The following is a 24,443-nucleotide window of genomic DNA, read 5'->3' on the forward strand; positions in this document are numbered from 1 at the left end:
CTACTGAACAGTTCCCCTTCTACAAAAAGAATTTGGTTACTTACTGCACTGCAAGTGTTTCATAAACGGCACCTGCTAATGTATGCTGCAGTTACCGCAGAGTTGTGGCTACTATTTCACATATAGTAGAAAAGGTTTCTTTAAATAATATTCTCCTATTTGTGTTTACAAAACAAGTGTTTTGTCCCCCTTCTTTATCCTCTTCCCGTCTTCGATTAAGTATTTCCTATTCACCTTAGTAATTAGAGCAGAAGGATGCAGTGAATGCACTGCCTCATTATCAAGTTTGTATCCCTGGTCTCTGCAGAATGGCTACCATGCCGGCTATTTTTCATAGCTGTCTGCTTTTTCTTGTGTTGGACCATTGTTAACCCTAAATGATCCTGACATTCAATTCTTTGGTAGACAATTGGGTCCAGCCGGCAGACTTAGTTCGCTAGTCAACGGAGACTCTCAATTGTCATGTTCCTCTGTGTTCTCATTAGCCCTTGTTTGATTGTGATCCCCTTTTGCCTTTTGAATTAAGTGATGCTACAAGTACACTGCTCTGATTCGTGATGTCTGTTTCTTAAAAGACTTTAAGGCAAAACCCAAATGCAACATGATGGTTGTGGGAGCTGGCAAGGGCAACTTGTGTCATCTTCTTCTTTCCCTTTTAATGGTTCGTCAGTATGCTGTTCACTGTGCCTTTGCTGAACTATTTATACATGTCAAACTAGGAGCAAACAGACTTTAAAAGCTATTTTGATTTTCCAAAAAAGATGGGCTATAACTTAATAAAAGTAAAGGAAAACAGAAAACGACAGATCATGCCCAGCCTCTAAACCCCCTAAATGCACAAAAGCTTGTAGCAGGTTCTTCCAGAGCTCCACTGTTTTAATAGAACTCATGTTTTAAACTTCCTGATGTTGTGCCCATATAGCTTAGCCTTTTTCGCTTCAGAATTAATTCTTGTAATTAACTTGAGTTATATGGAGACTTTTTAGGAAACCCTCTCCAGCCAGGAAAGTTTTGCCCAATAAATCATGCAATGCCAAATTATTATTATTTTTTAATTAACTTTGCAACTTCACTAAAACAACAACACAAAGGCATTTGCTTTGGAATATAACATTTTTCTTTAAACAGAACCATTTTATAAGAGTATCCAAGTAGGCTTCCAATAAATAGAGCAATTTTCTTATATGTGATCCAGATGGGATATGAGGTGGCAGCCAGAAACGTGTCTTCCACATATGTAGATGTTCCTATTAAGGGTGGAGAGAGGAGAATTTTGAGTGGCAGCTAAGAAATTGTGCAGAACTGAAGTGGTACCTATTAAGATGAAGCTGAGTTTGAGAAAATACAATGACCCAGTTCTTAAGAATTTAGCATGTATATGTGCATGTGTGCGGTTGCACAGCATGTTGCAGGGTGCAGATCAAGACTACATTCAGACAGGCATTTGTACTTCAACAGGTGAGGGGAGAAGCAAAGTTGGGACCAAAAAGATTCTCAGATTCAGTTCCAATATCAGTCTGATCAATTGATTCCACCCTCACCACATACACACTCCCTGTTGACAGACTGATCGTTTGAGAAACCCATTCCACCAATGAACACTTTTTCAAACCCATAAATGAACATTTCTCCACATCCCTGAACAAAAGACACCTCTACTACATATAATTTTTATTGGGGAAAATCCTCTCTGAAAAGGTAACAGAAGATTTTGTATGGTTTGTTGGTTACAATTCTGCAAAGAAAAGAATGATGCAAAATAGTTTTGTGATGTGCTGATACTTATTCGTATTAAGGGAGACGAGATATTAATGCTAGGTGTTGGAAAATCACTTGTGCACCATTTTGTTGAATACATATCTGTGTACTTTGTGTAACAAAGAAAGGCGGATAGCTATTAATTCTGCACCCAAGAATGCAAAGCAGTAGAAAACTTTAACTCCCATGTGTGGAAAGGAAGGTGAATGCAAATAAAACCTATGCTTTTGTTTGTAATGACAATAGCAACAACACTGTTTTAAAGAGAATGTTTTCAGCTCCATAAATCTTCATGTTGGGCCTTTTATCTGATTTCTCTCCTTAATTGTTATTTGGAACAGTGCCTTAGAAGAGACTGCTGCTGCATCTCCACTCTCAATTTGGAAAGTGTGGCAAAGCAGCTCTATTCAGCTTCAGAGCAGTGAACATAATTGGAGTCCCAGTTTGCTAGCATGAAAGGAGGCGCTGTGCCTTTGATTACAGCCACATCAGTATGGTGTTTATATGAAGTGTTATTTCTGTCTTCAGTGTCCACAATGTCAAATTAATAGTTAACAATGCCTTCCAAACGAGCATCCAGATCTTGGCTACTGCTCAGCTCTCTCCGATACATAGCATGATGTCACGCTAGACTATTTACTTTCAAAACCTGAAGATGACGAGAGATTTTGTGTAAAGGAAAAAAAGAAAGAAACGAAATGAGAACATCGCCACCAGCAGCTCTAGAATATTAAAAGAGCAGAGAGCTAGAATATTAAGCATGCAGAGGAGTCTGAAATGCAATGTTACGGTATCACAAGGGAACAAGCTCTTGTGACTTCAGTCCTCTAAACTTGACTTGAACAAATGATAGCCCCCAGTCCTTTACAAACATCTGGTATTTTAGGAAATACATTTTATATGCATTCAGTGGCATCTCAATTTCATGTATTAAACTACAGATTAACAGGATGGAACCAGTTAACTAGATCCATTCCACTCTATATTCCAACCTGATTCTAAAACTGAAAAAAACTCCTGCTCACCCTAGTAGATGATCTATACTGGGGAGATACACAGGTGGAGTGTGTGATCCCATTGTTACTTGTGGACCCCTAAAACCTTCCCAAGGTGGGGCTGGGAGGTATTGTTTTATAGTGGCATTGGTTCCCCAATGTGGTGGAGGGTTGTTCCTTGTAGGTGGAGGACTAGCCCTCTATCCCATGGCATTTGGTTTACAGCTACAGGGTGTCAGAGGGTTTCACCTTGTCCCACATGCACTTCAATACCTATAACGAAACAGCTGGGAGAATTCATGCAGAGGTTTGTGCTGAAGTGTCAATGGTATTCCGATCACACACAGCTCTTGTTTCCATACTCTGATTCTATGGAAGCTGTGGAAATCCTGAATCAGTGTCTGGTGGCACTTATGGTGTAGATGAGGACAAATAAACTGAAAAGTAATCTGGGTAAGATGAAGGTGCTGTTGGCTGATGAATCTGCTGATGTGGATAGAGATGTTCTGACCCTTTGGCTGACTCCTAAACTAAAATCCTAATTGGAGGGAGTATACTGTATCTGGCCTCACTTATTTATAACCAACATGGAATAGCTAACATGGCACCCTCCAGATGTTGCTGGACCCAAACTCCCACAGCCAATTGTCAAGGATGATGGGAATTGTACTCCAGTATTGTCTGGAAGGCACCACATTGGTACCCCTGACCTAGTTACATCCAGCCTGGGTTACTGCAATGTTCTCCTGTACAAACTATATTTTTACAAGAGTTGTTTGAAGGAGGAAACTGAGTTTTATGCAGATAAACATGTTTGTGTTTCTGTGTCTGCTAAACATATGCAGGGATACTATATGTATATAGTATTTAATCCTTTGCATCTGGATGTTATTTTACACATCAGTGGTCAACATGGTTATTCTCACTTCTTTCTTTTTAATGGAATCAAATGCCATGACTACTAAAAAAGGGTTTTCTAATTTTATGTTATTTATTGCCTCAGAAAGGAAGGGGGCAGAATTTCCTAACATGGTATAAATAACCTGGACATCCGCAGTCAACATACACAAGAGGACCATAAATAAAGTCACCGGAAATCATCATGAATAATTCCTTCACAACTTAATGCCTTTTAATTTAAAAACAGTTACACCTGAGCATAAACATAATATGACACAAAAATATATCCCGCCCACATATTGATGCAAAACAGGTTTTCAGAACAAAGTAGAAAACGAATTTGGCAATGCTTTGAGTGTAACAAAAACAGAATTCTGCAAAACCTATTGTATTACTATTGCATTGTTTTAATACTATTAACATTAATGTGCATTAATAATATACATTCAAACTTTTATTTTAAATATCAATATACAAAAAGCTATCTGTTGCATTCTGTAGTGATGGTAGCTGGCATTTACTCATATGATTATTCACTCTCATTTGTAGATGCACATCAGTATGTGAGACGGTTGCAAAGGCTATTCTTCAGTAAACAGTTCTTTTGACTTTACCCATGAAAGTGCTTTTTAAAATTTTAAACAAACTATTCTTGGACCACTTTATCTTGACATGAATAGGCCCAACAAAAACTGATTATTTCAATAGTATTGAAATATTTCAATTGAGAAATATTGAGATATTTCAAAGTGTTTTCTATTCGCAAAAATGAAATACTGAAGTCATACTTGCTGCTTGAACTCATATGCGTTTCAGTGGAACATTCAGTACATGCTCTTTTCCTTGGGCTCACCACACCATGATAAACATGATATCATCATTCCACGATAAACAGTGGAATGTTTTTCCATACAACTTTTTATCCATGAAATCAGCATCCAAAAACAAAATAGAGACTATGCTTTGGGAGAGTCCAGCTGGAAACCATCATTCGAAATTCCACTTGAACTTGCAGTTTTGACAGCTCTTTTCTTTCTCTTCTTCACCATGCTTTTCTTAGGTTCATCCTCAACATCATTAGATGGAAAGTTGTCAGTTGCATTAGCCTTGCATTCTGTGTCTTCCGCCTGCTCCATTTGTATGCCTTTCTTCTTTGTCTTCCTCTTTCCACTCCTATGGGGAAAGTAGAATAAAAGACTGTGTTAGAAATTTGTCAGACTAAAACTATTTAGACTGTGCTTCTTCCCAATCACTAGCCTTTAGATTCCACTTCTGAGGCTGCTGCGGGCTGATCTCATGGTGCTGGGATGCACTAAAACTGTGTCTAAAGGAAACATGATCCTCAAGACAAGTATGCTGAAAGTTGGTGAACACTTTAAACTAACCCTTTGACAATTTGTTGATTGATCTTTCAGAAGAAATCCAGGTAGGGAGATGCTAAGAGAATAATTTTCATATTTTCAGAGGAAAAGATCAAGAATTCACAGATGCAACTCTGATAGGTAAAACCCCATAGTAGCCTTGTCAGTTACAGACAGTGCAATTTAACCTTGTTAGTATAACTACAAAGATATGCATATCTTAGTTTGCCCAGCATTACTAACTAGCAGTGGACTAGGGGAAAATGTGGAGGGCGAGAAATCAGTGAGTATTTCAGGAAAGAAACTACCAGTGTAAGTGGATGCTGGATTGTGACTGGGTGCTCAATGAGTCCTTGCCCTCAAGTTTTCCTCTTTTCCCATCTCCTTATCCTCCTGTGTAGTTTTCTTCAGCCTTCTACGACCTGAATATTGGTTCTGTTCTGCCTAGTATTCTTTTAACCTAAACTTATGAACTTTTGTAGTAATGCATATTGCGCTGATTCCTGCAGTAGCCTCCCATATTCTGGTTTCTACATAGTGCATCTGACAAAGCAATTGAATGTGTGGATCAAATCTTTTATGAGTAGTTCATCCAAAGAAAGGAAAAGTAGCATCATGGATTAATGACACAATAAATTTCTTAGGACATTTGGAATATGACTGTCAATTGTGATACAAACCACTGTTTACATTTTCCTTAACTTCTCTGAACCATTTAGTTTCTAGAGTTACATTAAAATCACCGCCTTTTTTGCTTTTTTTTTTTTTACTACTTCTAAGCAATGGAACAAACAAAGCAGGCTGCTTTCCACAAATGGTTGCTTACTGTGTAGCCAGGTAGTCTGTGTCATTCTCTGAAATAAATCTTTGGTCTCCTGACTTATTGAAGTATGCTGACATCTGCAAAATAGGAAAACTTTAATCAGTAAAGGAGAAAGGAGGGGGAAGAAAACGGGGTCAACACGTGTACGACAAAAAACCCACCGGCTTCCTGAATGAGGGTAGAATATACCTCGCTTCAGAAAGAAGATCCCTCACGCATGAAATTCTCACCCTTTGTGGTTAAAAAGGAGGAAACAGTTCCACAGCTTTTAAACCCCCTTGAAATGTTCAGGTGTGTTTAGCAAAAACATACACATACATTCTCACACACAAGTTATGAATCTATGCTTGAATGAGTCTTCAACGGGGACTGCATTTGTTTTTAAATGTTATTGACAATGTAATGACTATTAACATCAGTTTTCACTCTGAGGGGAGATTTGTAAAAATCCTAAAATTACACCTGTGTGCACTGATTATTTTAAAATATCAGCTAAATGCAATGTCAGAATATTTTCAAGATATGGTAGTTAAAGCCAGAAATTAATAAGCATACAAACTGCCACATACCAATTCCAAATGTTACTGCTGTGCAGTATTATTGTTTTTTAAAAACAACAACAACAGGGTATGTTCAATGTAACGCAGCACCTACATATTCTACCTTAGTGCTATGATGGAGATCTGTTACAGATCACTATTGTCTAGATCCAAAATTAGATCTAGTAACATCAGAATCTAGTTTAGGACTAGATTTTTTAAAGGACTGTCTCCTCCATTTGAGCCTGCCCAACCATCAGAAATATGGTGGTTCAGTAGCAAGACAAAGCCTTTCTAGCTGTAGCACCCAATATCTGGTGAGTCTCTCAAGGGAAGCCCTGGCCCCCAGTGAACCTTGGTTTCAGATAGGTAGAACAGACAGATTTATACCTTTTTTTTTTGCAGAGTACAACCTTTAAGCTGTTAAAAAAATAATCCTTTCTTTAGCTTAAGTCCTTTTATATATTTTTGTTTGTCTTGATTGTAAATTGTCTATAATAGTTAGAAACAGAAATGCTAACAGTGCTATTATTATGATAATTTTGCTCTGTGGTAATAGGTAAGGAAGTAAATGACCCCTGGACAGTTAAGTCCAGTCAAAGGTGACTTTGGGGTGCAGTACCAAGGGAGCCAGCGTTTGTCCTCTATGACAGGCAGACAACTTGCCTGGTTTCTAACTATCTCATTCCATAGAAATATAGTGGAAAATGAACAAGTGTGGCTCCCTGAATCTGATGCTGGACTTAAAAGTTTTAGGCTCGAACAAAAGTATTAATGGGATATGTATGCAGTGAATACTTTTTACTTTTCCTTTGCATTTTATGAGATGTGATGGTGTGGATATTCTGAAATGGTACCCTCATGCGTTCATTAGAATCCATATATATCTGTCTTTAACTGTATCTATTTATATGGAAATTTCGGAAAATAACGGCAAAACCGCTGTCCATGCTGTATCAAAACTGCCATTATGAAACACCCTTATGAAACACTCCACAATCCAGAGAGCACCTTTAGGTGTGGCCATGGGACTTTTGAATTTGTGTGATTTTTAATCAGCAGCTTCTCATGTGCTTCACAAACTCCTCCAGGTTTCAAAAACTCCTCCAGGTTTCAAATCACCCCCAAGTTGCCATCTGGTGTGGAGGTGGGGTTGTGGGCATGTGCAGCTCACTGAGGGATTCTATGGGCTTTGAGTTATGGCTGCACACAAACATATATTCATTTTTAGCCATGTTAATGATTCTGCCTGATCACTGTAAAATACAGTGCTAAATATTTGATTGAAGTTACTCTCAGAATTCAGGTTAGGGTAACATTTGAGACAACCTGCCAGGTGAATTCTTGAGTACACTTTTTCTTCTTTTTGCTGATGTAGGATAGCTAATTAATACAACATCTTTAAGTGCATATGCAGACACAAATTTATCTAGAAAAAAATATGAACTCCTTTTAAGTGTGTTGACTCTAAAATAAAGTAAATGAATGAGCAACTGATGAGCACAATTATATTGTTCCATCTTTCTGAGCAGCTGATGTTTATTGAAGTTGTCCCAGTTACGCCTAACTTAAATCAGTTTTCCCAATGGCAAATGTTTATGCCCACAAAAGATTCCAGTGCACAGTCCTTGCAATAGGCACCCACTGCACAGGGCTCTGGATCCCGAATGTAACATACTCTTGATTGACATAACAACCATCTACCATGAAGCTGCAATTAGAAAGGAATACAAACCATTTGGAATCTTTACTTTATTAGCATTTCTGGATATGTTTACTGCTAAATCAAGCTAAACAATTTGTAGCAACAATTTAACTTAGTTAAATTTCCTCTCTCCCTTTCTGCCAAATGAAATGTTTCCCAACATGTACGGATTGTATTTTGTAGGCATAAAAACCTCCAGGCTTCCACTGTTTTGAGAAATGCTGAATTCATGCAAGCCCATGCATTAAAATTAACATATGCTGGAAGCACTTGGCAATTAACCTGTTATCACAAGAAATGGTAAATGCAATCCCATCTTGCATAATTGTGCCATATGCCCTTTCCCGCAAACAGTTACCCCAGGCATAGCTGGCGATGCTGATTCTCCCAGTTCACTGAAAAGAAGAGGAGTAGAATCTTCGGCCAAACCTGAAGATAGTTGTTCTTCATATTGTGCTGAAAATGAATCATAAGTAATTAATTATGACTAAAGAGATAATCTAACTTGATCCATAGCATTTTGGGGTCAGCTTCTCCATCGTTATTCAATATACCCATTTCAGTAACTCACGGCTATTGATTTTTGTAGTAGTTCCCTGGCTGTTGCATATGATACAGAAAGAAGGGCCTGCTGTGTCTCTCCATACATCTGTACTCTCCATCTCTATACATAATCAATATTGCAACATTTGGAAGGGAGACTACAAAACACGGAGTAAATGAATAGCCAACTGCCTTTGCTCACTGCTAAACGTTTGCCATATGCCTCGGTTCCATCCGTTCATGAGTTCATCATATAGATACCAACATTTAGAGGTATATGAATAGCAGTTATTGGAAATAATTAAAAATGGGGATTTAAAAATGGACTTTTGCATAGGGTGCCCTCTGGTGTGGAGACTAATTCTAACATCAGTGGGTACAGTTCTCAGTAATAAATAATATGGACACTTTTGTGAGGAAAGAGACACTAATAGACATGTACGGATTATGCCGAGACTGTTAAGTCTGTGAATGCACTTGTGATTATCTTCTTTGAGAACATTTGCTTAATTTTTTTAAAAAAATCTTAATCATATGATTTTAGTTTTGAAAGTCCTGGCAGAAGGCTTCCACTGACAGGGCTCCATAGGTGACTCTCACCCATTGTATCAGACATCTCCTCCCATGTGAAAAGGTATTCCTTCCTTTACAATATAAAGGGGGGAATGCCTTTTAAAATAGTGCTTGTTATCCCTGATTTTTTCAAAAAAAAATAAAAAGGGCATATATTCTGACCTCAATTTTTAGACAAAACTAAATGTTCAGCAGAGTGCATGCTTTAATCATTTAAGATAGCAGCTTCAACATCTTCCGTTATAAGGTGATGGCAGTCAGCAAGACAGGGCAACTCTCTGCCTTGAAACCTTGTTCACTCTAACAACATTCTACAACGAGGTTAGAGTGAACAATATAAGATAGTTAGGGTAGTCTCAGTGTGTGGTAGCTCTTCACTTTCTTGTTTGTTGGTCAGACTAGTGCATGCTTGTTCAAATTTCACATTTAATCCTACTTTAATTATTTTAATATATCAGATGTATGCTGAATACATCAGCGCATCAGCACACCGGTACAGAATGACAAATCTTTGATAATCAGTTAAGGCCCCACAAGCAGAAAAATACTAGGGAGAAGCATTATACGTACTTTCGCCAACCACATAATTGGCTGGAAAATAGCCTTGCTGTCCATTCGCCAGGCTGCCAAACCACCAGTTATCATTATCTTTGTATAACACTTGGATAATGTCACTGCAATGGATGGTTAGCTCATCTGATCGATGCGCTGTGTAGTCATAAAGAGCCACTACCTATGAAAGAGATAAGACCACCACAGCTTTATCACAAATGCACCACAGAGACGAAACACCAACATTCACTTCCTCTAATAGAAAAATTGCTGTAACCAAAGCTACACTTGGGTGAGAGCTGAGGCTGTTTCAGGTTTTGGGGCTGGTGGGAACACAGCAGGAGAAGGAAGATAAAGGGGTTGTGGGATTCAAGAAAGAGTTAAGAACATTCAAAGGCACCAAGATTAGCTTCAAAAAAACAACAGCAGCTGCTGGTTCTATAAGCAAATAAAGTTTGATACATTTACTTTCTCAGAATTGTTATACCTCTCTTAGAGCCCACTTTATTTGTGAACTCATCTGCCTGGAGGTACAAAATAACATATTGGAATGAACACTTGAGATATGGGGTAGTTTTGCTAGAAGGAAACTCTTTCAGAACATTTTGGGAAATGCTGCATTGATTATTTTTCTACTGCACTTTAGATGACTTTAAAAATCATAATTAAATGATAAAAGTTTGATATTGCTCAGTACAACACTTCATATTATTTACTTACACAGTATACTGATCTTGCTGTAAAGATGGTTATGTTTACATAAAGCAATTTCAAAAATTAGGTAAAAGACTTATTTTGGCAAAGTTGCCTATATGGTGGTGCATTCTGATGAGTTTAGCAGAGCAATCCATTTGATCTGCATTTTTAAAGGCTGCTGCACATGACAAGCTACTTTCTGCTGTGGGCGTCCTTAAATCATAATGCATAGAAACTATGTGCGTTTAAGAATCCACTTACCTGCAGCAAATCAAAACAGAAAACCCCCCAAACTTTGACTATGTCACTGCAAGCTCGCATTTAGATCAATTCACAAATGAATTCCCATGGCATGTTGGATATTTTTACACTGCATTACATCTTATCAAAAATGCCTTTTCCATGTAGAGAAGCCCAGTGTTGGGACATCACCGCAAACCCATTTTTATTTAGGTGACTTCTTGATGGCATTGCAATAACAGGCTTCTTTGGGTGAAGTGTGCAATCTCACCAATGGTGTAATGAAAAGCAGCTATCATGTGATGGTTCTTCATGAGTGGCTGTGGGAAGACAGAATTGTTTTTGCTCACTGATAACCCTTTGCCACTACTGAGAACATCTGTATTCTAAGAGGAAACTAGATAGCAAAAAAAGATGAAGATGGAATTTATGACATAGTACTTATGGGGATTCCCCCCCACCAAAAAAAAAAAAATATTTCCAAAAGGCAGGATGTCATTCCATTAAATAATTGCAAAATATATGATGTTACCTAATCTCTTTTGCAAATATTAATAAATCTTCAGCAACAACTAGAAAACCTTACAGGGCACCTAAGGTAAAAATAAAAATCTGACGAAAGGCTCAATGGAATGCATAATAATAAAGGAACACTATACATGCTCTCTCTGTCACTGGAGTTATTAGAATATAATTCCTAACATCAGTTCGTTATTTTGAAGAAGAGAATCCAGAAGCTTAGTGACAAGAAAAGTTTGCTTTTTTGCTCACTTGATGAATAGCTGAGCGTTAAAGAATTTGTTATATCCGATGGGTGACATCCAACAATTTTGTTCCATTTGCAGGAGAATGGGATTTGTGGAAGGGGAGTTGTAGTAGAGCCTTCTCCTTTGGTACACAATGGCCCCTATCCATCCAATGTAACTGATTTTAAAGAAATACTTAAAAGTGTACACCACTGTTTTTATAATTCCATTTTATATACAATTGATAATCTGAGTAATCTTGTTTTAAATAGAGGCAATGTATTCCTAAAACAAGTGTTGAAGAACACTTCATTTTAGAAGCACTTGTAACAAGTGCTTCTAAAATGTAACAATTGCTAAAATGAAAAATCAACACACAATAGAGAAAATAGATTTTAAAAGTTGCCTGGCACTTACTGTTTCTTGGACAGAGACTGAACCGGAACTAGTGTCTCCTCTCACATAGGGTGCTGTTGGAAACTCAGCATTCTGGAAGAAATTACAGTGGTACCTCAGGTTACAGACGCTTCAGGTTACAGACTGTGCTAACCCAGAAATAGTACCTCAGGTTAAGAACTTTGCTTCAGGATAAGAACAGAAATCGCACAGAGGCAGCGGGAGGCCCCATTAGCTAAAGTGGTACTTCAGGTTAAGTACAGTATCAGGTTAAGAACGGACCTCCAGAATGAATTAAGTTCTTAACCCGAGGTATCGCTGTATTTAACAGGAATAGATTGCATTAATGCAGGTGGGGAGTGGTGTAAAGTTGTGGCTTGTATACCCCTTCCAAACCCTGCTGGCTTCTGCTGCCCAGGGTGAGAGGTGTGGACTAGCCACAGTTATGGCCTGCTCTGATTGTTTCCAATGGAGGGAGGAGGAATTAGTTAGCAAGCTTCAGGCCAACATGGAGGGGGTAGGGCAATAGTGGAGTCTCCAAGGTATTTGATGACTGGAAGATCTCAGCAACCTTGAATTTATTACCTGTGAGGGTATGTGACTTTTGCATTTTTTAAAACCTTATTTTTAAATGTTTTAAATGGGGCTTTAATTTATTTTTAATTCCTTTATGTTATTGCTTTAGTGTTTGCCACTCTGGGGTTCTCAGGGAGGAAGGGTAGGATATAAATAAAATAAAAAATTATAATTTGGGAATACTAGATCTCAGTTAGGTAAAATAGATGTGATGGTGGCAAATCTGTGCTTCGACCTGCACCCATAGAAAATGCAGTGGGGGTGGTTTGATCAGCAAAAGATCAGGGAGACGAGGGCTGCTGAACCCTCCCCTTGTTCATGTCTTGCCACCCTGCAGCCATAAAAGAATATTACCCTCAGCTGGGCTTTAATACTAGAAAGCAAGCCTTTTTGGGAGGGGGGAGGGAGGGAAAACACTTGTTGAAAGAAGCTGAAGGACGGTAAGCTACATCCTGCAAGGAAGAGGAAGTTTTGTGCTCCTCACCCATGCACCCCTTTTTGCTGTTCAAACCATGCCTTTCAGTCTTTCTAATGAACTGCAGCTGATCCAGGTTTAAACACACAAATCAGGCCTGGTTTGGCTCTTATAGCAGAGAACCAGTGGATTTACCTAATTGTCATTTCTCAGTGCAGCCATCCAGAAAGGGCAAGTTTGAGCCTATTCTTGGCTCTTCATTCCTTGACACGAGCATTTGTAGAGTAGCAACACTGTCAAGGCAGTGAGTTTTACCCAAAGGGAAGGAGTGGCTCTTGTTGCTCAGTGATGAGTCATGGTGATGATGATGATTACTATTCTCATTATAATTCTTTTCAAAAAGATATTTATGAGCTCTCCAAAGGCCCCATCAAACTTCCTTGAGCTGAGGTAAGCTTTAGGAAATAATAGATTAAAAACTTCAGCATGCCCAGGGATATTTTGAATGCTTCCAGATGTTTTATTAAAGCTTTATTAATATGTGGATACAAAGTGCTTCCACCTAAAGAAATAAGTGTTTTACTTTTCAATTGTTGGAATTGGGATGATACATAGCCTCCATTTAAGGACTTAACGGTGATTAGTGTATCATTTCTACTTCTTAATTTCACAAAACCTGTCCATGGAAGGCATCTAGAGACAATTTGGTAAACTGAAAAATCAGCAAATAAGGAACAATGATGACTGGAGAGTAAGCATGTCACTAAATTTAGCTCAGGCTTTCCTAAGGTCTGTGGACTTAAGGCTTACAAACTTAAGGAATACTCAAATGCACAAAGGGTCATTTTAAACCCTTCTTCATAGCTGCTGTCTCCATATGGAAGGTTTACTTGCACCAGTTGGCCACACTGAGAAATTGATTCAGGGTTACCTCCTTTTCATTGGCTCCTATGCCATAAAACACAGGCCAGCATGTAGAGATGGCAACAAGATTGTGCAACACAGCACCCATTATGATAGGCATATATACCCCTGTCTACAAGGTAATATAGATGTCTCCATGTCATAGGCAGTTTAGAAAGAAGTTTGAGCAGATGTCATATAAAAGCTGTCTGAAAACCTGGAGAACCACTTCATCACTGTAGACCATGAACTGGGAACCGATGGCCCTCTGGATGTTGCTAGACTGCACCTCCCATCCACCCTGATCATTGAGCAGATTGGCTGTGGCTCATGTGAGTTGGAGTTCGGCAACATTTACAACTATTATTTGTGTTGCTGAAGCCATTACAAAAAAAAAAAAATACATAAAACAGAATAGATTACATAGTTAAAATGATAATTTAAACCAGACATTCTGTCAGATAAATTCTTTAGGGGAGCAAACTCTTAACTTATCCCCACAAACTTTTCTCCTTTAAATTGTTGCTCTAAAAGCAAGACAGAAGTGTAGGGGGACTTGCTCCCTAATAAAAATTAATCAGCTACCCAATCAATCTCTCAACTGGGAGATTTAAATCTTTGAACAAGGCTGCTCTTAAGTCCTCGTAGATTAGACAAATCAGTAAGTAGTGGGGTAAATCTTCAGGCACATTACTTCCACATGGGCAAGCTCTCTCTTCATAAGGAATCTGGTGGTAACACCCTTCAATTATGGCAGTGCATAGACTGCAACTGCTCCATTTGACATTTGTGATGCTGGTTACATAGTGAGGACAAGGAGTCTGAACGGGTAGTTTGGCATACCAAGGGGCACATTTGGACAGACAGGCAGAAGAGAGATTAGCACAAAAATCATGCTTTAAAATATGAGATTTCACGTGGCAAGATGCAATCTCAAAGTCTAATGAGCTCAGAATGCCAAAAGAGAGGTCATGCACGTCAACATCTCATTGAAAGCAGAAAGTACTAAAATGGGTCTGATCCCACTTTTTAAATTTTAGCCAATACCTAATGGCAAAGATAGGCACTCTGGTCCTTTACTGAACAGAGACCAGCTTCCAGATGGAGAATGGAAGACTCAGTTGCCTTGAGGAGCTCAAAAATTGAACAAATATATTTATTCTGGGATATTTCCAGATTCTTTTGCTGAAGAGATTCTCTGTTGTGCTATATTTTTCTTATTTCACTCTTTTATAATGTCTCTGCTTTGAAGCTTGTTCTAGCCCCCTTTAGTATTACTTTTAGTCATGAAGTGCAGGTAAGAGATTGTAAACAAACAAACAAACAAACATGTTGATGGTGAAGCTGCACATGGAATTTTACTTTATTGCAAATGTGTAACAGGTTATTTAATTTCCAGGACTTTATATTAAAATAATTATCACAGCAAATTATGAATGTTGTGCAACTTTAAATCTCAAAGATAAACTTCATTAAGGATACAAGTTATTTTTTTACTGCTCTAATCCCTACCTACCGCGGGGCTTGTTTGTTTCCCATATTAATTTAAAACATACAGAAGAGTCCACAGACATTTTGAACTATTTGGTTAGGGTCAGAATTAAATTTCAGAGCGGGCAAGCCTCTGGCAGATAGCATATCTTCCAGCTATGGAACAAGTTGAGAACTACTGAACTCTACATCTCCATCCCAATTCAGCACTTTCCTTTGGATGTGGAGCAAAAGTTTCCCATACATCCTGAGAAGCAGGGAATGGCTGGGAACATATCCTTTTGTATATTTCAAGCTTCCCCTCAAAATTAAGCTGAATGAGGAAGACTGAATAGCACTGGACAAGCTGGTATACCTTTGGTTACATGCACAGGGTTCTTGAACAGCATGGTGAAAATGTAACTATGCTGTAATGTTTAGGTTCTCTCTGCTTCTTGTAGAAACAGATCAAAGACAAGAATTAAGGTTCTTATAGATGGGGATGGAATGAATATACTGAATCACGTATTGCCCCTACAGTGCAGACTTTCAAATGAGCCACAGCCAGGGGCGCGGACTTATAAAAAATATTGAGGGGGCCCGGGAAAGCTCATGAATAATAAATAAGCTCATGAATATGCAGATAAAGTGGTGCTGCCTCCTCGTGAGCGAATAGGGGAGAGCGTGCTGTGCCTATTAATCAGCTCCGAAGGAAATTGGGTGGAGCTTTTGCTCGGGAGGGAGGGCAGGAGGCATGCAGCCCGACCCTGTGCATTTTGGGCTGGGGGAGGGGCGGCGGTGGCGCTCTGCTGGAGGGGCGCCCAAGATTATTGGGGGGGCGGAGCCCCCCAAACAATTTTTTGAGGGGGCTCGGGCCCCCTCAGGCCCCATGGAGTCGGCGCCTATGGCCATAGCTACTCATTTGTTGCAAGTGATTCCTTTACATTGTTTCATACTCTCTTGGAATTGGTTTTAAAAGGTTTATTTTTAAAAAATGTGATTTTTAAGTGTATTTAATGCAAGTCACTTTGTGAGGACGACGCCCTATAACAGCAGTCCAAAGAGTATTCCTTACCTTATTAAACAAATAAGTAAAAGGAGCACAAGCAATTCAAAGCGGCTGAAGGATGGAGAACCAAAAGCAGTTGACAAACCATAATATATAAGCTCCAGCTTTTCTTGTTCCCTCTTTTCATGGGGGTAAAGTTCCCAAAATGGGGTCAGAAAAGTTTTCCTTCCTTTGATTCCAATGGTAGGTAAATAAACTATAGCAGCCCAAACTCTGCTCTGGTGGCTTTTTGGGGAACAGGAGGGCTTTGGATCCATAGCCTAACCCAACCTACCTCCCTTTAGCTCCCTGAAATATCAGAGGAACGCCTGCTGTGGTCCTTTTCACAGCCTCACTAAGGAAACTTACAAGGTCAGATCTCCCTCTCCAAGGGCCAACCTCTCTATGTTTTGAGAAGGAGATCTGAAAAACCCAATGGCCCCTAAAACACCCTTCAAGGAAAAGAAGGCTGCAGCCTTAGGAGGCAATTATTGGGTGAGATACAGTGTCATGTCGTCATATGTAATGAGAATTCACTTTTGCCCCTTATGTTCTTGCACCCTACCAATCCACTCCAGGGCGGTCTCCTAATTCTCAGTGGAAGGTATTAGGGATGCATAGGGCCTGCAAGGAATGGGGAGGAAGGATAAGCCCTGTTTGAGGAAGCAGAGGTCTGTGGCACAACTGGACACCTACTTTCACTATTAACAAATATCCTGCTTAAGATACTCAAACTGGAAACTGGTAGCTTGACATAATTATAAAACCTACGATATGACCAGTAAAAACAATAACAAAAAACAAATAGAATTTATATAGAAATAAAAAGTCCTTTTTACAATATTTTATTCAATTACCCTCACAACAGCTCTGTGAAACCAAACAGTATTATTCCTATTGTCCAGATAAATTACAGAGATAGAGTTCTGAGATGTCTAAAGCAACTAAGCTCACAGTGACAGAACTTGCATGTAATGTCAGGTTTTAAGTTGGGAAGAAAAATTCAGATTATAAACAATTGATAAGAAAAAGGAGCAACAGAATAAGTAACTCCTGTAAAAAGTATCTAAACTACTGTCATGTGTTGGTCTTTCTACGGCATAGATCATTAAATTACTGCTGGTGCTACTACTGTTGCTTTCCTGGGTTTTCAGAAGACTATGATCCTGATTTGATTATAGTCCTTTAAGTATTTAATGAGCATGGGAATCTATAATCTGCCTAGAGGAAAAGCTGTGCCAGGATGCACTTTACTGAGTCCTGCAATGTACAAACACAAAAAAGAAACGCAAACACAGCTGCTTCGACAAAGCCTACAGGGATTTTAAAAAAGGGATGAATTGTAAAGTAGGTGACATAATTCAACTGCTAAGATTATTCAAACACACTCCAAAACTATTTTGATCCATTTCTCTTTAATCAGAAACACTTCACTTTCAACTTTAAGGGATGTCAATTTACATACTGTTAGAAGTTTTCTACCAGCACCATAAAAAAGTTAACGAATACCATAATGAATTTCCCATCTTTACTGTTCCCTCTTTGGTTTCAGCTATTCTGGGCTGGTATATCTGAAAGTAATTCTCACTCAGGAATTTGTGAGCCAATGTAGCCAGAAAATTAGTTTCTGCACTAATTGAGGAAAAAAACAGCTTATAGAATAGAATAGAATAGATATTTATTACGGCCATAGGCCCATACAGATAAAAAACAAGACATAAATAACAGCTTGTGCACGTGGGAAAAAACAGCCGCTAAAACATCACTATAACAATAAAATACTGTAAGATGGAATGACATACTGCGCCTTAATTAGCTTGTAGTGCACCTTGGCAGCGCTTTTGGGTAAGGACAGCGACCAGAAACCTAGCCACTCTCAGGGTCGTATGGATATCCTTATCCTGCAGGATTTGGGCAAGGTGGAATTTTGGTGGGGAACCCTCTAGCTTCTGTATGATTGATCCCAACAAATTTGCCCGTGGCACATTAAACAAGGGGCAAGTAAACATAATGTGCTGAAGCGACTCCGGCGTCTCCTTATCACATACACACATGGCGGAGGCTTGGCCCTTTGAGAATCTATGTCTCAGGACATTGGAGGGAAAAACGTTAAACCTCGCTTTGGTGAAGGCCAGCCTATGGGCAACAGTCGAAAGGGAGGAGAGGTATGATGGAACGCAGTAAGTTAAAGTGATACCAATGTTCTGGGGCGAACAAACACCTCCCGCCAGCGAATAATTTCGCTGTAAATCGATGTCATCCAGTCTTTGGCGGATCAGTCTTTGAGCAGTGATTTGAGATATATAGATATAGCTTATAGATATAGCTTATAGATATATAGCTTATAGATATAAATCATGCCTTTATCCAGGGGCACAAGAAGCTTGGAAAACCAGTAAACAAAAGCTTAAAAATAAATAAATCAACATCTCCAATCCAGAGCCTCTCTTGAGCATGATGAGAGGTCCCTAGTGCACTCTGGTTGAGATGTTTGCCCACATTAGAGGAAAATATGTGCTTTAAGATGGGAATGAGCAAAGCTGTTCCCCAGGTCTGAAATGAATTGGTGGGGAGGGCACTCCAGTTATGTGATTGCTGTAATTAAGTGCTGAATTATTTATGCCACTGCATTTTGTGAAGGAGGGAACAGAAGAAGGTGAGGGACAAAGTATGATAGCTATTTTGAAAGACTCACAGCTGGAAAGGAAGCACCTTAATCTTAGTCATGATCTTTGGATACGGGTAACAAAGGAGTTAATAACCCAACACAATTTAACTCATATCCCATACCAAAAAAATGGTCATAGTCTGTGTGTGTATAATAATAATAATAATAATAATAATAATAATAATAATAATAATAATGTGTGTGTGTGTGTATAAAGAGATAAGTATGGGAAACCTTTGGGAGACCAATTGGTTAAAATTAGGTGATCTTGTTTAACAATAACCTCCCTGCTCACAACTCTGGTTCTTTATTATTTTAAAGTAAATAAAACCCAAAGTACAACTAAGATTTCAGTCTACACATTACACAAGTGGCAACCATGCTGCTTAATATAAGACAATCGATGAGCAAAAGTTCAATTAGAGTCAATCTCTCTCTGTCTCAATTGAAAGTACAAAGAATTAGCATACAAGTTCAGGTCCTGTTGTGTCCACTTTTCCTTATTCTCCACAACTATGTATCTAAAGACATCCTAAGGATAGAAAGTTGCGATCTAGGCATACCTAATTGCAATGAGTTTTACAAGCATAGTACACAAAGCTGATCGTGGATCTTTTGTTCAGAGAGCAACTGCGGGAGCCAGAAAGCCTACATGGACAATGATTCTGTGGAAGGCAGGTCTTTTATGACTGAACGGAAGGATAAGAAAGCCTCCTGTACAATGATAACTTTTGAAGAAGGATTTTTAAAAGTTTTTTTTAAAAAATGTTATATGCAAAAAGAAAAAGGAATACTGAGCTGCTTACCGTGTGTAGTCCAGCTGACGGGCTTCGGCAAAAAGGATTTCCTACTGGGATGAAGCTCCCTGTGAAAAGACAAAGCTGTGAAATTTTTGCTTGTTATCCCCTTTCAGTCTAATAAATCATTTTATTTTATATTTTTTAAAAAACATGATGATGGTAAGACAGTTCACAAAAACTTGAATAAAAAAGCAGCAGCTGCTTTCAGTCCCAGCTATGCATCTTTCAGTCAGGAACAGTTGGAGAGTTTATCTAACTAACAGACCTGACACAAGGTTAGCTAATCCAATATTTCCATTCAAATGATTTGGAAAGATACTGCAAGCAATGACCACATACCACCTCGCACGCAGAACTGACACTATTATTTAAAACCAGCACTGTCTTTCCCAGCCATTGAATCTTTGAGTCATGCATACAAAGTTTCCCCCCCACCAGAAGTGATCACAACACCTCTGCATTGAACTACTCATTTTATCTGAAAGAATAGATATAAGCTATTCAGTGTATTCTCTTTGATCATACGACTTCCTGGCAACACACATCTTGCTGTTTATTTTATTCCAGCTCACTACAGTATATTTTTAAAAGGGTTTATTTGTCATTTTGGGTCTTTTTGCATGTATTATTAGACTGACTACCAAGCTCACACTAATCTTTTCAATATGTATGGCTTCATCTTTTTTCTTTTCTTTTTGTAGATGCTATGTGCATAGCTCTAAGGAAGGAAACATCTTTAAAAAAACTTTTATTTTTTTAAAAAGGAAGATAATCCCTATACTGCCTCCCTTCTGCAAATTCTAGTGCAGTTTGGTGAAGAAGATAAGAATGCTGGCCTAGAACAGGGATGGGAAATGGGATCCAGCTGGTGGGTTGGATCCTGACGTCCCCAACTTCCCTGTCAGTCATCTGATACCCACCTGTCAATCATTTGAGATCAGGTAAAGTGCTTTCCTTTTTCCATGTGGTTTGAAATAAAACTGTGTGGGCAAAGGCTTTAGGGTTTGTAGGTACCAATGAGCCCTGCCCCACATCTGATAGAAGGTGGGCATGGCTTGGGGGAAGCATTTGGACTAATTCTATATGAAACCACTGGGAAGTGTCATCCAGAGATTTGGATCATAGTGGCATCAGTCTTCTGATAAGCAGAAACAGGTGTTTCAGGACTCGCAGTGAGATGGGAGTATGTAGCCCTTCAGATATCTACAGCCCAAAGTATTTAAGGGATTTCCCCCAGTCTTGTCCCTGTGTCCACAAACTGGCACATGAGGCAAATCTGCTCTTTAACTTATTCAAGGACTACTCAGAGATGTTGGCACCTATCACTTCATACCCTTCTTTCATCATGTTATGGCTTTTTTCATGATGGTCATTTAATCAGAAAAGATTACCAACTTCAGCAGGAGGAAAGTTTGCATATGGTTGAACTGTTATCACATGTAGGGCTTACAATAAGTTGTCATTACAGAAGAAAAAAAAATCAGATTGGATCCAAGAAGAGGTGACCAAAACTAACCCTTCTGTTAGCAACACACGCCAGAATGACATGCTGCTCCTCATTCACCCAAATGTGTGTTATGGTTATAACCAGAAATTCAGTAATTGTCAACTTGTACACACCCACCCACACCATTCAGTTAAGTGCTCTGGGTGATACCTGCTCATCAGTTCCCTGGATTCTCAACTAATGGTTGAAATTATTCAGGTGCACTGGCACATATCCATGGGAAAGCTTGCACAACCTCCACCTGCACTTTGCCAGCCCTTAAGCCAGTGGTATTAGTCACACTCATAATAAATTTCCTCACAAATATTTGAACATTGGAAGATATTTATATATGTAATTAGATGGCACCACCTCAAAGAGCTCGCTTGCCCACAATCTTGCAAACACTTCTCCTGTGAGAGAGAAAAAAACTTAACAGGTTTATGTGTGCTCCAGTTACCCAGTTTTCTCCCCTGTCACATCTTTGTCCTGTATAAGCCTAAATAATAAACATAAATGATGCAGAAAGGGCACAATTCTATTTTAAAGACTACTGCTGAATACTCATATTTGTGTCAAAGAGGTAAACTACATAAGAATATAGGAACGTAAGAAGAGGCCTGCTCTTCTTATGAGGCCTATTTAGAAGAGGCCCATTTAGTCCAGCATCCTAATCTCACAGTGGCTATAGGAATCCTGCAAGCAATGCAACAATTCTCTCCTGCTTTGTGATACCCAGGAACTGGTATCCAGAGACATACTGCTCTGATACTGGGGGTAGAACACAGCCATTGTGGCTAGTAGTCATTAATAACCTCCTCCTGTTTGTTCCATCCTTTAAAAAATGGTCAACTTCTTTTAAAGCCATCCAGTCTCGTGGCCATCACTACATCTTGTGGGAATGAATTAGATTAACTATGCATCGTGCAAAGAAGTGCTCCCTTTTGTCTGTCCTCAGTCTTCCACCATTCAGCTTTGGATGGTCTCAAGTCCTATTATCATGAGAACAGAAAACTTCCCCCTTTTCATTTTCTCCATACCATGCATAATCGTATATGCCTCCATCAAGCCCCCTTACTAGCCTTTTTTCTAAACTAAAAAGCTGTAACCTTTCTGACTCACCCTGACTGACCCTGCTTATAATGCTTACCCCCAGAGCAAGAGGCATCTGTGTAAGGAAGCACAGTGTGATGGTTACAGTGACAACAAAATAGTTATGCAGTCACTGTTTTCAAAATATTGCAGGTGGTGTATTTGCAAAAGTCTTGCTTTGACTCTTAACTTTGCCACTGGAGTTCTATAATAAAAGCTGGAGGCACAGGGCAGAATCTTTACACACACACACACACACACACACACACACACATTTCATAAAAGTTATATACCTCTTGGTTGTAAAAGAAACCCCAAACCCTCAAATATACAGAGGTACTTACCTTTCCTCAGTTGATCTGTGCAGATCAGCTAAGTAAGGGGCTTAGTGCACCATCTCTGCTCATCAACTGATTAACTTGATGACGGGGTAGGGGACAAATTGCATTCCCATCAGGCTGCTGGGCTCCATACAACTCAGCACTGTGTCTATTTTATTTAGTTATTTGCTGCTGTTTTGTTTATTTGGTGGGGTCTTGTAGAAGGTGGAAAAATTGGCTTGAGGGTTGGTTGGGGTTGCTGATCTGGAGGTGTCACTACCCGCACAGGGATGAGGCCAGGTGAAAATAGTGAATTTCAGATTTTAGGCACCAGAAGTTCCCAAGAGTGGAGTATGAACACTCGCCCACTCATAATTAGTTTGGCGCCATTAGATTGTGTAGTAGAGTCCTGTGAAAAATAGCAAGGACCTAAGAAAGCTACTATCGCCAGAAATCCTGGCATTCAAGAGCATGCTTAGCAGAAATTTAACTGAGACTGTTCTGAATCAAGCCTGTGAAAATTCACCTGTGGTGGGCAACCTTTTTCAGCCCAAAGGCCACCTCCCCATCTGGGCAGCCTTTTGAGGGCCACGTGTCAGTGGTGGGCAGGGCCGGAGGCAGAAGTGAATAGAGAAATGCAAGTAAATTTTGCCTTGTACAGTAGGCTTGTTTCTAAACCCACTCAGACCTTTTTCTGAGGAGGGTGTGTGGCCTGGGGAGAATTCCAAGGGCCAGATAGAGAGGCCTGGGAGGCTAGTCTATTTAGAGTAAATGAGGCAGTGCGGGGCGCCACCCGCAGCGAGCGTCCCAGGTGGGCAGGACGGAGATGTCACCCCCCTCAGGGATGACACCCGGGGTGGGCCGCACCTACTGTACCCCCCCTTCCTCCGCCAGCGGCCACCACTGGATTTGTCAACCCTGATCTGCAATGCAAGGAGCAACTGGTCAAGGAAAAACTAAAGCACACTGTTTCCTTAGCCCAAAGAACCCTTTGCCTCTAGTATCATAAGAGATCTGGCCTCGGTTCTGAAGCCCCTGGAAGGAATACTGGAACAAATACTTCTTAAACCCCTCGCTACCCCAATTTTCCAGCATCACACATATAATATAAAATACACACATTTATGATTTCAGTAACAGAGGCTGGATCTTTTGATTGCTGAATTCAGAGGTGTTTAAAAAAACAGAATACAGAGCTCCCAGCTATAATGAAGAAAGACCTGTTACATCAAAATCTAAGAGCAATAAAAGCCAACATTTTAATTAGAGATTAGAATCAAATATATTTAGCATCTGACACACCCATTAAATGATTCCTTAGTAATCTCATGGAAAGGTCCTTGTATTTTCCCCTTACAGATATGAAGATCTCTGTAGAATTGTAGGTGCAGAGAAGACCAGGGAATGACTTTTCAGTCCTTTCCCCACAATGTCAGGCAGGTCGCACTGTCCCATAAGTTGGACTGCTACAGAGTCCAGTAGAATTCTCCATGCATTCCCACAGAAGAATCTCCAAGTAAATTTATTGGAAGCATATGACGAAATGCTCTCTTAGAGCAGGCCTTGCATTAGGAAAGGATATGAGATAATGAAATTGAGCTAAGGAACATAGCAATTATTTTATGTTTTATTAAATAACAACAAAGAGGGTAATACTCTAATTTTGGGTCTAGCAGCCTCACATTTAAGCTAGACAATTTACTACGCATAATGGTGGAGGGAATTCAGGCTGTTAACAGTCACCATATTTACCAACACTAATCTGGACGTAAGGATGAATATATGATGCAAAAATTGGCGGCTGCTGTAAGAAGGATCTTGCCTCAGGGCAGTGATTG

At 39.4% G+C, this 24,443-nt stretch overlaps 1 protein-coding gene across 6 annotated transcripts in view; it reads right to left on the reverse strand.

Annotated features, from left to right (window-relative positions):
- Positions 1 to 3,863: 3,863 nt before the first annotated feature.
- AHI1 (Abelson helper integration site 1) overlaps positions 3,864 to 24,443 on the reverse strand; it is a 63,831-nt gene continuing 43,251 nt past the window's right edge. For 5 of the 6 annotated variants that reach the window (XM_083498047.1, XM_083498051.1, XM_083498048.1 and 2 more), the window contains exons 20-25: positions 19,714 to 19,772; positions 11,849 to 11,920; positions 9,768 to 9,930; positions 8,440 to 8,537; positions 5,841 to 5,914; positions 3,864 to 4,826 (exon numbers count right to left, since the gene is read on the reverse strand). In XM_083498047.1, coding sequence (XP_083354173.1) covers positions 4,610 to 4,826; positions 5,841 to 5,914; positions 8,440 to 8,537; positions 9,768 to 9,930; positions 11,849 to 11,920; positions 19,714 to 19,772 — 683 coding nt within the window. In that variant the 3' untranslated portion in view covers positions 3,864 to 4,609. Of the gene's footprint in view, positions 4,827 to 5,840; positions 5,915 to 8,363; positions 8,538 to 9,767; positions 9,931 to 11,848; positions 11,921 to 19,713; positions 19,773 to 24,443 lie in introns of all 6 variants that reach the window. The other variant, XR_014524832.1, reaches the window with a different exon arrangement.

Source organism: Podarcis liolepis (genome assembly GCF_965112155.1).
Source record: "Podarcis liolepis genome assembly, chromosome: 3".
In the NCBI taxonomy this organism is placed as follows: Eukaryota; Metazoa; Chordata; class Lepidosauria; order Squamata; family Lacertidae; genus Podarcis; species Podarcis liolepis.